The sequence below is a fragment of the Stylophora pistillata genome, chromosome 12 (assembly GCF_964205215.1).
Source record: "Stylophora pistillata chromosome 12, jaStyPist1.2, whole genome shotgun sequence".
NCBI lineage: Eukaryota > Metazoa > Cnidaria > Anthozoa > Scleractinia > Pocilloporidae > Stylophora > Stylophora pistillata.
Genome location: NC_142530.1, coordinates 3,410,468 through 3,424,131, shown reverse-complemented (window position 1 = coordinate 3,424,131; position 13,664 = coordinate 3,410,468). Strand labels below are relative to the sequence as shown.

Sequence of the window (13,664 nt, the reverse complement as noted above, 5' to 3'; positions counted from 1 at the left end):
CAAACATATAAGGAAATCAAAGGTGAAACAGACCTTTGTCGGTTGAGTCATCAACTAGTGCACAGTCTTTCTCCGTTTCTTATGACGTCCACCGGTATCGCACTCCTATCGCTTGGTCCGAGGGGAAGGGATTACTAGCGAAGGATATCGCTGAGTTTTACTTTTCAAAATGAATGTTTTAAGAACTTGGAAACAGTTGTCCAGGCTTGGACAGACAACGGTAAGCTTCTTTATAGTCTCAACTCGCTTTTGTCTGTTTGTGTTACAAAGATTTGTTCCAAAAAGTATGTACTTTGCGAATCAACATGCGTGTAGTACATGTGATTAACAAGAGATGCCTATAGCAGTTACCATTATCGTTGTTACCAATATCTGTAATTTTTTTTTTTACTTTGTTTTGCAATTATTATATAGCAAACTCTTCAACAAGGGCTGATAGGCAGTTTGGTACGTCTTCAGTCGACGCAAGCTCAAACTTTGGTACGTCCAGTTCTATCACTTCAATTGTTTATGCAGACATTTCGAGTTTAGCTTCCTCAAATTGGCAACATTCGCTTTGTTCCTCTCTGGCATTCCTTATCCTTAAAAATGTGTCCAAATTTCCTTTGTAGAGCTTGAAGGAAACAATGTATCGTATAGTCCCAGAGAAACAGAAAGAAGTCGCAGAATTCCGTAAAACCTACGGCGATAAATCGTTAGGGGAGTACACAGTGGACCAGGTACATTTCACACTTCATGTCACGATTTGAAGAAATGCGTCACATTTTCTGTTAGATTTTGTCACGTTAGTACACTGAATTATTTGTTTAATGATAATTTAAACTATCTTATCCAACTTTCCCTTTCGTTTTCCTTCGTTTGATGTTAGATTTTGATATAACAATTATAAATTAACGTGTTTATCGGTTAATTTTTACCTTCCGGTTCAAGGCCCAAACATAAAGTTCAACCAGAGTACTAAAGGGGCATTTTGATCTGGGTTGATTGTAGAAAGTGCTAACGGTCATACTCTTTGAAGTGATTCGAAAGTTTTTGAATGTTATGTCATTGTAGTAATACTTTAGCTAGAATCACCATAATATTTAATGGTTAATATTGAATGTTGGTCAGTATTGTTTCAATCAATTATTCTTTCAACTGGAGATTGGCTTACCGGTATTCTAGTTCCTAAAATTTCACCCTTTTACTTGTCCATCTCTCAAATTCTGTGTTTTTTTTTCTTTCCTTAAAATCTGATCATCAGTTTCTCACATAAACAAAACAAAACAAGGAATCTGGGTAAGCTGTGGTTGTGGGTTCTGGTGCTCTCAACTGAGAAGTTATATTAATCAACCAGAACATTGAATTAAACATCACCATCTAAGCATTTGATAAGGCAACCTTTTTCGGTTTTTTTTTTAGGTTTATGGTGGTATGCGAGGTATCAAAGGTTTAGTGACAGAAACCTCACACTTAGATGCAGCTGAGGTAAGGAATAAAAAGTTGAATTCAGAAGAATACAATATTCTGTGATTATTTGAAATACCCTGATCAGAAATTCCCTTGTACCCACTATGGAAGAACCTGCCAGTCTTGAAAAGGTCTTGCCAGCCCTAAGTGTGGCCTTGACAGGGTTTGTATAGGTCATAGAAAACCTGGAAAGTCATGGAATTTCAAAATTTCATTTTCGAGGCCTGGAAAGTCATGAAATTTAGGTGTGGGTCATGGAAAGTCATGGAAAATCAATATGCTCTGTATGAGTGAAAGGCAATAAGACCCAAAGTTGAAAAGTTAGCTGACGAGTCCAAAAATCAGATTTAATTTCATTAGAAATAAACAGAAGCACGCATTGTGAGAGTGTTTGCAAACATTCTTTCACACTGCATTCTTGTCATGGAATCTTTCAAAAGGTCATGGAAAAAGTCATGGAAAGTCATGGAATTTTAACAGGTCAAAAGTGTACGAACCCTGCTTGAGCAGGAAAGGGGACAGAACTGATCAGATTGTCATCTTCTAATGAATTAAGAAGTGATCGAACACCAAACCCTCTAAAAATCATCAAGATGTTAATTACTTATAATATTATTTAAGCAATAGAATACATTTGTGTGGGCTCTATGACATGATTAAGCCATGCAGGGTGTTAGGAGAACGGGAGGAAAGCTTATAAATCCCTAGCTTAAACACGAAGGCGCACTATAAAAGGAGAGGTGCCTTAGTACCTCTGGACCATTTGTCAATCAACTGTCGTGTGATGTAGAACTCAAGAGTCAAGTCAGCTTGATCTATAGCTGATCCAAAGTAGTGAACAGTGGGTGCATTCCTCAAAATTCTTTTATGTTTTCATCACAATACAAGAATTTTCGAGATTTGTATTTCCTTTCTCAAATGGAAACTGTCTTTATTTGTGGCAGTAAATTTGAAATCGAAGTAAGTGGTTCGCACGTTACATCATTGCCACCATGCTGGTGGAAGTAAACATCTCATTAGCTCCTTTTGTTCGTCTACCAGGCACGTAGGGGACCTCTCGTTTTATAGCGCGCCTTCGTGTTTAAGATGAGGGATTTATAAGCTTTCCTCCTGTTCTCCCCACATCCCATGTGGCTTTATCACATTATAGAGCTGGGAAAATCTGTTTTATTGCTTTTATGACATAACTAGCTACATGCATGATCTATAATCTGATATTTAAAGCATTTGCTTGGAAACTGAATTAACCAATTAGACAATTCAAACTATATTCATTATGTTATAAATATATCTTATTAGCCAAGCGCAAGGGCCGTACTGGGAGAATATCGACCCAAGGGCCGATATTCTTCCAGTATGGTCCTGAGCAAGCTTGGTTAATAAGAGAAATATTATACAACTGAAGTTCAAAGGGACACAAGTGCGGTATCATTTGGGACCATTCAGGACAGTGCCTGGTCCAATACTTAGAGAATATTGACCGGCAACAGAGCATTTTGATTTGTTGATTTTAGTTCTTGGCCCTCTGACTGCCCAAGTCGTGAAATAAAGTATAATTAATAACAACAATTAAATGGGCAAGGTTTGAGATACAGCTTGTGTGCTGTACTTCAGACAACACATTGAAATCCCAATTTTGTAAACCTTTTGGGAAAAGGAAATTGGCTTGAACGATTAGAGGGTTTGAAAAATGGGGCCTAAAACTACTAAAAGTCTTTACATACTAAGGAATGCTAGTTTTTGTTCAAATTATTCAGAGTTTTTAATTTAAACAAGGGTGTAAGAAAGCAGGATATTAATTTTTGTTAAGTTTCCGATACTAAACTCTCCATTTCAAGTAATATTAGATTTCCTTACAGTAATTTCAAAAAGAAAATAGTCAGACAAGAACATTTTTAAGGGTGTGTAATTTTTCTTTTAATCAACTTTTAGGGAATTAGATTTCGAGGCTACACAATTCCAGAATGCCAAAAGGTATGCTCTATTGTTAAATGCACATGTGGAAGCTATTCAAAGAAAATCTCTTTCATTTTTAAATTTCAGATTGCAATAATTCTCTACTTCTCTCCCCTTTGTATTCTTTTTGTATTTAAACATGGCACATGTGATGTCACAGATTAGCCAAAGAACACTAACATTGACTTTGAAACTCATGGCTAGCTGCCTGGCTCCACTCTAGCTGCCTGGCTGCTAGTACTCCAATTTTTTTCCTAATAATTTCTTTCAATTTTGTAACTTTTTTGCTTAGAGCTAGTATGAATGTGAGTACAAATAAAGGTTATCCATATCCGTTTTATCATGTAGGCATTTTTTGTGTATTTTTTACAGAATTGTTTTTAATCGTTTTGAGTTTTGGTTCTCACCAATTTGTTACCCCTTTGAATGCATTGAATGTGTTTGATAGAAGATCTCTTTTTGACTTTCTCTATAGCTTTTGCCAAAGGCTGATGGTGGTGAAGAACCTCTGCCAGAAGGAATATTTTGGCTATTAATGACAGGAGAAATACCAACAAAACAGCAGGTGACTTTGATGAATTTTTATTGGTTACTGGTTTGGTAAAATTGAAGAACAGCTACCCAAAATATCTGTCAGCCAACTGTCAGCTGACTGTTCACCAACAGTTGGCCAACATAATGAAAACAAATTCAGAAACGAGAAAGTAGACTGTCATCTTGGTAAGTTTGAACTTTCACAATTACCTCAAAATGAATTTTGACGAACAGCACACGACAGAGGTAAATTTTGAGTGTGAGGTATTATTGGCCATATCGATCTTCATTTTTGTGAACTTGATGTGTAGTATCTGACTGACACAGTTTGTTCTGCTGAAATTAAAAAAGTTTACTTTGATTTAGCAATATGAGTAACAAAATTGCATAAGCCTGTGTTTTCGTTGTGTTTCTGTTCTGTTTTCGTTGTGTTTTCTGTGTTTCGTTTGCCAGCAGTCGGCCGTCAGTCGGCTGACAGATATTTTGGGGAGTTGTTCTTCAATTTTACCATTGGTTTGCGGAAAGTGGTATTTAGACCTTTTTTGTTTATTTTGTTACTAAAACAGGTTGACACCGTGTCCAAAGAATGGGCTGCCAACGCTGACTTGCCACCACATGTCGTACAGATGTTGAACAACTTTCCTGAGACTCTGCATCCAATGAGCCAGTTTAGTGCAGCGATCACCGCCATGAACAGTGAGAGTAAATTCACCAAGGCATATGCCAGTGGAGCTCATAAAGCAACTTACTGGGAGGTGAAGAATGATTAATATTAGTACTACCTATCTTAAAGTGCACCTAAACCCCAGGGCATATGCCAGTGGAACTCATAAAGCAACTTACTGGGAGGTGAAGAATGATTAATATTAGTACTACCTATCTTAAAGTGAACCTAAACCCAAAATTTTTTTTTTGCGTAACGAAATAAGCTTATTTTTTTGGGTATTTCTGTGCAAAAATTTTTTAATTTGTTCAAATCTTTAATTTTCTGTGCCCAGTCAAAGTACAGAAAATCTTGCGCCATCTTGCCCCACGACCGAGTTTAAAGAGGAATGGCTCTAGCAGGTAATGTGACGTCAAATCAAGAACATTTAAGTCTCCATTTCACACATTTTCACTTGTTTGGGAAGGTTGTCATCGGTATTGTCCGAAATATGCCGACTAGGTGTGTTATATGAGGAATGTATGAAGCACTATACCCTCTTGCAAATTTCACACGTTGCTATATCCTTCTACAATGCTCTTAGTCGGCATATTTTCGGACAATATTGACTACAACCTTCCCAAACAAGTGAAAATGTGTGAATTGCAGACTTCCATGTTCTCGATTTGACGTCACATCACCCGCTAGAGCCATTCCTCTTTAAACTCGGTTGTGGTGCAAGATGGCGGCCAATTTTCCATATTTTGACTGGGCACAGAAAATTGAAGATTTGCGCAAATAAAAAAAATTTTTGCACAGAAATACTCCAAAAAATACACTTATTTCGTTAAGTGAAAAAAATTTGGGGGTTTTGGTGCTCTTTAAATACAGAGGTTTCAACAGAAGCAAGAGTAAGAGGTAGATCTACTTGCTTGTAAAGAGCTGGCCATTCATTTGTAGCCTTCACACAAATGTTAATGTACTCTTAACATACATTTATATGTGGTGGTCTTCAAATTTGTACAAATTAAATTACTTTTAGGGAAAAATCATTTGTGGCTTCGCCTCCTATGGGAGGTAGTAGCCACAAAAAGCAACATAAGTTGGTAAAGACCTCAAACTACAGTGAAGATGAACCTCAAAATTTGTAAGGGAACTTTTACCTCCCAAGGAAGAGGTGGTCTTTCAGACCCTCAAAACTACCTGCCTTCCATTCTAAACTAAATATTTGCACCATATTTCACTGAGAGTGCTCACTGTTAACAGATTCTTAATAGAGAATACGCTCCGTCTGATTTATAAATTTATGTTAATGTAACATATACTAGTACTTTTCAACAGTACAGACAGAATTTTTTTCTTTTACTTATAACATGTGGTTCTAGAACAGGTCAGAACAAATAAATAGTTTGAGACTAAAGGTTAATAGCACAAGAATTGTTAGCCAAAAGCACAACAGAATCGCAAGGCCAAAGGCAAATGGTGAAAGAATATTACGAATCAATGTACAAAAGAGTTTGGATATGTGGAAACAAGCATGAAATAAATTGATACATAGGATGATCTGTTGGAAGCAACTGAATTTCAGCACAAATGTGGCACTGCATTAAATTATAATTATTATAGTAATGTGAAGGGGCTTGTGCTTTAAGCCTGAACATGTGCACCACTGAATAAAATTGCAGCTAACACTTTGTTGTACTTGTATCTAAGATGGTTCTCCTTAAGAAGTAGTTCTAATCAGTATTTTTTTAATGCTGCAAACATCATTGAAAAACAGAAAAACCTTTAAATTATAATTTCAGTTTTTTCAGCTAGTTGTAACTCATGACTGAGGTACATGAAAGAATAAACCTATAATAGTGATTTTTTTGAAAAACAAGAACACAAAACCAAATAAAATAGATAAAGAATGCAAGGGAAAAGGAAAATGAAATAAAGGAAATGAGAAAGGTAAGGATGGAGATGATAAAAAGTCTAAGGATTACTATCAGAAAAAATTTAGACTTTATTTTTTATCATCCACAAACATTTTTTTCAAGCATTTATACATGAGCCTTGTGGCTCAGAACATTATGCGACCACTTTTCACGTAACTGACGATAAATAAATTATAATGTGATTACATTGACATAATTATCTTGATATTCTTTACTCCTAAAATCTCTGAACATTTGATTCTCTCCACAGCATACTTTTGATGATGCCATGGATGTGACTGCCAAGATCACGACAGTGGCAGCCTACATATACAGAAATGTGTTCAAGGATGGAAAAGTTACTCCCGTGGATCCTAACAAGGACTGGGCTGATAACCTGGCCAGCATGCTTGGCTATGATGATCCCATGTTTCACGAAATGATGCGTCTGTACCTTGTTCTTCATGCCGATCATGAAGGAGGAAATGTCAGTGCTCATACCTGCCATCTTGTTGGCAGTGCTCTGTCAGATTCCTATCTGTGCCTTGCTGCTGCTATGAATGGTTTGGCGGGACCCCTACATGGCCTGGCTAATCAGGTCAGTAGCTGTGTTTTTAAAAAGAGCTTGCAGCCAGTGATGTTCATTGGCCATTCACATGTTTTTCGCAGTGTGCTTTGATCGAGAAACTACATCAGATTTTAGAAATAGCAGAGGAAACATTTAGGGACAAAATAGTGAGCTTTGTATCAACCAAAATTTATTCAATCGTATTAAACAGAACTAACTTGCTAGGATTTTGAATCATTTTAGGCTAAGGTGACCTGTGTTTTTGCATTATTTCAATTTTCAATTTTATTAATGTTTATGCTAAGAAGCTTTATATTGGTATCTGCTCTATTTGGAGTCCTTGTTCAAGGGTACAGGAAAATATATTTTTCATGGTCCAAACTTTAATTAACAATTGAATGAAAAAAATTTGCACGTAAGTGGTGTGCATAGCATCTTACTCCTGCTTTGTCAAGGTGCTAGGGATACCTTGAGTAATCAAGTGAATTCATGAAATATTAGTAAGGAAAATATCAACCCCGTACTGCTAGTATAGTTCAATAATTGTTAAACTCCCTTTTTGTCTTCCAGGAAGTCTTAATCTGGACCACAAACATGCTAAAAGATGTTGGAGAGAACCCATCTAAGGAGAAAGTTAGGGAATATGTCTGGAATACCTTGTCTGGTGGAGTAAGTACCATTCAGGAATTTCAAATGAATTCTGGTTAGAAATATTTCACACTGGTTGTGTACCACTGTTTCACAAATCAACAGAGGTGATTGCCCTAGATCAAATGAAGGAGAACTTATAGTTTGGTACTTAATATGTATTTGTGTCACAAGCATCTCTCTGTATCTAGTCTAGGTAGAACTATGACTAGTAAAAAGGGAACTACTATACCTAATTGTGTAAAAGCTATCTGGCTTCATCATATAGGCCTTTTTTTTATCCTTTGGCTGTGCAGCTCAATTGAGATGGGTATGGCTTTGGCAAATGTTAAGCTTTCCTTGGTAGTGATTAAAAACATTCGTACATGGTCAATTTGATCACAGTGAGCACATGAATCTGGAAGGCTCCATAAGACTATGTCAGATTGAAAATCTTAGTGAAAAAGAGATTCTGAGAGAGGGAATGGCAGCACCAATTAAAGCCTTTCACAAGTGAGTGCATAGAGCAATACAGGGAAAAATAGCTTGACATCAGTCAAACCACTCTCAAATTACTCTTAGACTAGCCCTGGGAAAGATTTAGGGCAGCCTTGCATCAGCACACAAGACTCCAGCTAGGCCAGTAGTACGTATGTTAAGTTGAATCTCTCCTGAGTTTCATAGGGCTTCATTGAGTAACTTTTCCTTTCACCTTGTTTCTGATGACAGCAAGTTGTACCTGGTTTTGGACATGCGGTTCTGAGAAAGACTGACCCCCGCTACACAGCCCAGAGAGAATTTAGCTTGAAGCATCTGCCAGATGATCCCCTGTTCAAACTCTGTGGTCAGCTGTTAGAAATTGTTCCAGATGTTTTACTGGAGCAAGGAAAAGCAAAGAACCCGTGGCCAAATGTTGATGCACATAGTGGAGTGCTTCTTCAGGTAATTAAAGATGTGGGAATTGGGGCAGGGCCTAGGGAGTTTAGGAAGGAGTATAAGGGAGGAATGGGGGAGAGCAAGAATGAATTTTCCTCATTTGAGTGTGGGAAAGTACTTTTTTCCTCAACTTCAATGATAATTGTAATAACAATAGTAAAAAAAGTAATATTAGTAATGTAATTTGATGCATTTACACATACATTAGTTGACCACTCCCCATGGGGGCTTTTCAGGGCCAATTCCCACCCATCCCACCCTAGGGGAGGACATCCACAACACAGTAATCTCGTGCGTGGGAAATTAACGTCTCCTACCCCTAACCCTGCAGGAGACGGGGCCTATGGTTTATTTGTCCTTATCTGAGAAGACTAGGATATCTATCCATTTCTTGATTATAGAAAGGTAGCAAATTCTCCTCACTTATTTTAAGAGCACGAGTATCAGTCCAGCTGGGGCTCGAACCCTTGACCTCCCGCACAACACAATCTGGCGCTCTAACCAATTGAGCTAACCAGGAGGCGGTTAATTTAAACAATTATATGAAATTGATGCATTTAAACAATTATATGAAATTGATAGGGTCCATTTCTGTAAAGACATGGTAACTTTATTTATCTTTTGTTTTGATTCCAGCACTATGGTTTGGTGGAAATGAACTACTACACCGTCCTGTTTGGTGTATCACGTGCCTTGGGTGTACTTTCCTCACTAGTCTGGTCTCGAGCTTTGGGTCTCCCAATTGAACGCCCCAAGAGTATGACGACAGAACTGCTCAAAAAAGCTGTTGCTGCTTCATAGGCAACTACAAATACTTTCAAAACAAAATATGGATCTTTGCTGCTGGCCTGCATAAAGAAAAAGGAACTGCAATAGTAAAACACCCAGTGCTGTGTTTAGATTTGTTTTCTAATTTTCATTTTCTTCTCTCCAAACTCTCTTTTGTGTGCTTCTACTGAAAATAAAAAGTACGGTAATTAAGTTTATTACAGGAAAAATTGTTTTGGATTATTTAGTATTATGGATACTTTTGACTGCACTTTTTATCACCAAAACAAAACATACTCAGGTATTTAAGAGTGAATTATAGGTGGTGACAGCATATGGACTGAATGACGAAGGGATGTTAGCACCTTGTGTGCCTATAAAGTAATAGATAATTCGATATCAGACTGTAATCTTGTCACAATTTAAGTCCAAAGTTCTTGAAATGATTGGAATTTTGTATATGTTGCACAAACTTTCCCAAATAAAAACTTGCCCCTCATATCAGTGCATCAATTTATTTTCCAACTCACACATTGTGGTATTATCAGAAGTATAGTTGACTGGGCAGGGCGATGCAAATTAGAAGACATTTTGCAAAAATCTCGGGATGCAGCACAGCAAAACTAACTATAGCTGTGGATTACTTTTGACACTTGATCAGTACATGGTCCAAAGCATTTGGGTCACTTTGAAGAATGTCAGTCTAATCTTTCAAAGTCTTTGCAGCCTTCCCAACAACCAAGAAACAACTAGCAAAATAAGAGACATTTTACGACACCAAAAATTTATTGAGATCAAACTCTTACACTGTGCAATAACTGACTTTGCCACAAGCTATAGCATAATTTATTTGCATGCACACAGAGTTTATTCAACCCACTCAAAAAGCAAACAAAGTGTACTTGACCAAAATTAATGAGCATTTTGCTTATTACAAATATTATTTATAAAAAGAATACCTAGCTAGACTGTCTTAAAATTTTGTTGCCAATACAGAAAAAGTGGTTGCAAGCCTGTCCTGAGTTGAGAAGAGAAGTCCAAAAAAGAGGATTAGCAAGAGAACACTGTACTTGACAATCATTAACAGTACCAGTTATTTCACAGTTTATCAATAAGTTACGGTGATTTCCAAGCATGTGATTCTTTTCTTTTCCAGCAGCGCCACTACTACACAATCAAATAGAAGCTGGCATTACTCAAAAATCCCCAAGATATCAGTGTCACGGTAGATGAAGTATTCCTGTTTAGAAAAGAGTGTTCCTGTTAGTTGATACTAATAAATGTAGAATGTGTCCTGCATTTACTGCAACTTCGTATAATGCCCTAATTGACTGACTGGGAGGGCTGCACAAAAAATATCTGGCTCAATGTCACAATGTATGGACCATGCATAGCACGACCAAGAGCCCTATATTTTCCCACCGGCCCGACTCAGTCGATAAGCAATTTATCAGACAACCACAAAGATTTTGTTTCAACCTAGATAGGACAAACTGAATACCAGAGAAGGGTACCTACTGGATAACTGCTAGAAAAATTACACCAAAACTTTCCCCTTATTTTCTTTGACTCAGAAAAAGACACTCATCATGTATTGAGAAGCATGATTCATTTTCTCATTTGTTTTATTTCAAGTTGATATCCACACTTTCAATTCAAGTTCTCAGAATATGCAAAACAGACATGCATGTGCAGTGCGACAACTTTTTTCAGACTGGCTGGCTCCTGTCAACTCATCTAGCCCTACAAAAGTCAACTTTCAATATGCTTTTCTCTGAGATTGTACATGTGGAGCCAGACAGATCATTTGATAAGATGGTAACACTTTATTTCAGCCAACACGAAAAGGAACAAAGGCTGATAGTTTCTAAAGAAACTGTTTGGGGCTGCATCGGTGGGAGTAACGAAATAATTTGAATATATCAGTAAAGTTGAAATGGTAAATTGGCCACCGTTACAATTATAAAAGCTGATGTTTCAAACGTTAGCCCTTCGTCAGAGCAAATAGGGGAATTGTGGGTTGTGTGTGCTTTTAAAGGCAGAAAAAGGAGCTACGTGATTGGTGGGAACGTGGCAATGAGAAAAACATGAATAAATTAGTGGAATGAAAAGCGTTCGTCGATACCTGTGGGATTTAGACTGCCGGTTTGAAAGATGAGCTAATGAAAAGGATGAACGAAAGAAAGATGAACGAAAAGGAAGAGCCTAACCAACATCAACAACACCTACCTTTTCATCTAAATTTATTTTTGTTCCTCCATATTCTGGTAGTAAGACCTTGTCTCCAACCTTGACGTTAACTTCTACCCTTTGGTTGTTCTAAAAACAAAACAAAGTAATTTTGTTTAACCCTCTACACCCTGACATCAGCATGCATATTCTCCATACTGTTCTCTACTCATTTCCAAAGGTGCTCACAACAAGAATTTGTTTAATGATGAAGAGTTTCTTTAGTTGGCGATCTTTTCCTTTTTCCTAAGGGCGTTGATGTTTGGTGACAAAATGTGTCAAGAAATAGATGCTAACCTCTTTTTAAGGGTCAAAGGACTAAGAGGAGAGCAAAGATACTGACTGGGATATAAATGAGTGCAGCCAGCATGATCCTATTTCAAGAACAATTGACTAGCTGTCATAATTTATTTCATTTTGCTAGCAAGAAACAGGCTATTACCTTGTGATCCCAGTTTCCAGGGCCAGCAGCCACAACTGTACCCTCTAGTACTTTGCCTTGACCTTTCTCTGGAAGAAGAACACCTCCTTTTGTTTTCTGTAGAAAGTAAGGAGTCAAACATCAGTTGCCATCATGAACAGTATCTGCATGCATACCTACAGTAAAAACTAACTTTGCCAAATAGCTATTTATCAGTACTTAAATTTTGAAACAGCAACAGTGGGACTCAATTTCTGCATTTTCCAAGCTCTTGGTTAGAGCGAAAATTTCCTCAAACCTTTGCTGGTTTTCAATCTCTGCAGCTCCTCCAATAATTATATAAGTTAACCTTGGTCTGGGGATTTCCCAGGCAAAACCTAACTCCCTTTGAACCTTCCTATCAAACTTTTACATTTCATGAGCCTTCACCCCAAGGCTGTGGTCTAGAAGCACCCAGTGGCCCCTGACGCCTTACTTTTGCTCTTGGGCGACTCAGGAATTTTAGTTTTTTCATACAAAGCAGATGCTGGGCTCTCTAGATTTCAGTTTCAGAGCACTGGGCTACGTTCAATTCTCCTTTGAGCATGGCCTTGCACCCCATCACTAATGCCCCTTCATTCCCTACTCTCCTCTCCCATCCACCATTCCTCTTCATGAACCTTCCCTTACCATTTTTGATGTGTGCATACTGGTCACCTGTAATGTTATGCGTAATAGAGATGTGCAACAACAGACCAAGGAATGTCATAGGCCAGAACAAGGAAATGTGGGAAGCCTTTGATGACTGTGAAAATTATATTTCATCCTCATTTAAACAAGATATATTTTGTTCTTGGCCTCATTTGGGAAGAGGGGTGGGGTGGGGGGGGCTTAGAAATGGCCAATGGTATGAACAAATATAATAGATCCCCTTTCTTCTCACCACTTCTGGGAGGAATTTTTCTACCAAGATCCTGTCAAAGAGAGGCTTGAATTTTCTTACATTAGCCTGGAGGAAAGAAAAAACACATGTGTCGTAAGGTAGATCTCTTATGCAATACTGTCAACTCTTGCGCACACACAGCATAAAGTTGAAATCGTAGATTGGGGTAATAGGGCGAAAAATATTTTCTTTAAAAATAAGAGGTTTAAAAAATTGTGTTTAATACGCACAAGAGTGAAAACGAGGAAAACCTTGCGTTAAATATACGATCACGTAATGAACTGCTTTTGACTACATTAACTGCTAACTGCCCCAGTACAAAATTGGCTTTCGTCACGCAAATTTACAGATAAAATTTAAAAAATTTGTAGATCCTGAAAATGAGAATTCATTTCCGTCAAAATTTTAAGTTTGCAATCAATAGATGAGGAATTACTTACCATTTCACAGGAAAAAAAGCACGAGGCCTCTACGCCGTGGAAAATATTCTCCACACGTGTAAATCAATCTTGTACTGCGCAGCCGTCAACTACACAAGGAGGTGTGTCACATTTTAACTTTAGGGAGGGGACCGTTAGAACCACAGTTCTTGAATGAGCAAAATACTTCCGAAATATTCTTTTAGAGAAATCATTTCATTCCTCTGAAGATGTAAAGAATTACTTTCAATTTCTTAAAATATGAAAAATGCC

General features: G+C 37.5%; 2 protein-coding genes across 2 annotated transcripts; one reads left to right on the top strand and one right to left on the bottom strand.

Moving 5' to 3' along the window:
• Positions 1–61: 61 nt before the first annotated feature.
• Positions 62–9,899, top strand: LOC111323473 (putative citrate synthase, mitochondrial). The gene is made up of 11 exons (XM_022926831.2): positions 62–220; positions 415–480; positions 612–719; positions 1,402–1,467; positions 3,382–3,423; positions 3,881–3,970; positions 4,506–4,694; positions 6,773–7,099; positions 7,640–7,738; positions 8,426–8,638; positions 9,269–9,899. Exons 1-11 carry the CDS (start codon positions 170–172, stop codon positions 9,431–9,433), a joined length of 1,416 nt encoding a protein of 471 aa, XP_022782566.2. The 5' UTR covers positions 62–169; the 3' UTR covers positions 9,434–9,899.
• A 268-nt stretch (positions 9,900–10,167) lies between these two features.
• On the bottom strand, positions 10,168–13,504 carry LOC111323474 (10 kDa heat shock protein, mitochondrial). Its single transcript, XM_022926832.2, has 5 exons — positions 13,413–13,504; positions 12,973–13,038; positions 12,072–12,167; positions 11,630–11,719; positions 10,168–10,640 (listed from the first exon to the last, which is right to left on the bottom strand). The coding sequence occupies exons 1-5, from the start codon at positions 13,413–13,415 to the stop codon at positions 10,593–10,595; spliced, it is 303 nt and encodes a 100-aa protein (XP_022782567.1). The 5' UTR covers positions 13,416–13,504; the 3' UTR covers positions 10,168–10,592.
• Positions 13,505–13,664: the final 160 nt, after the last annotated feature.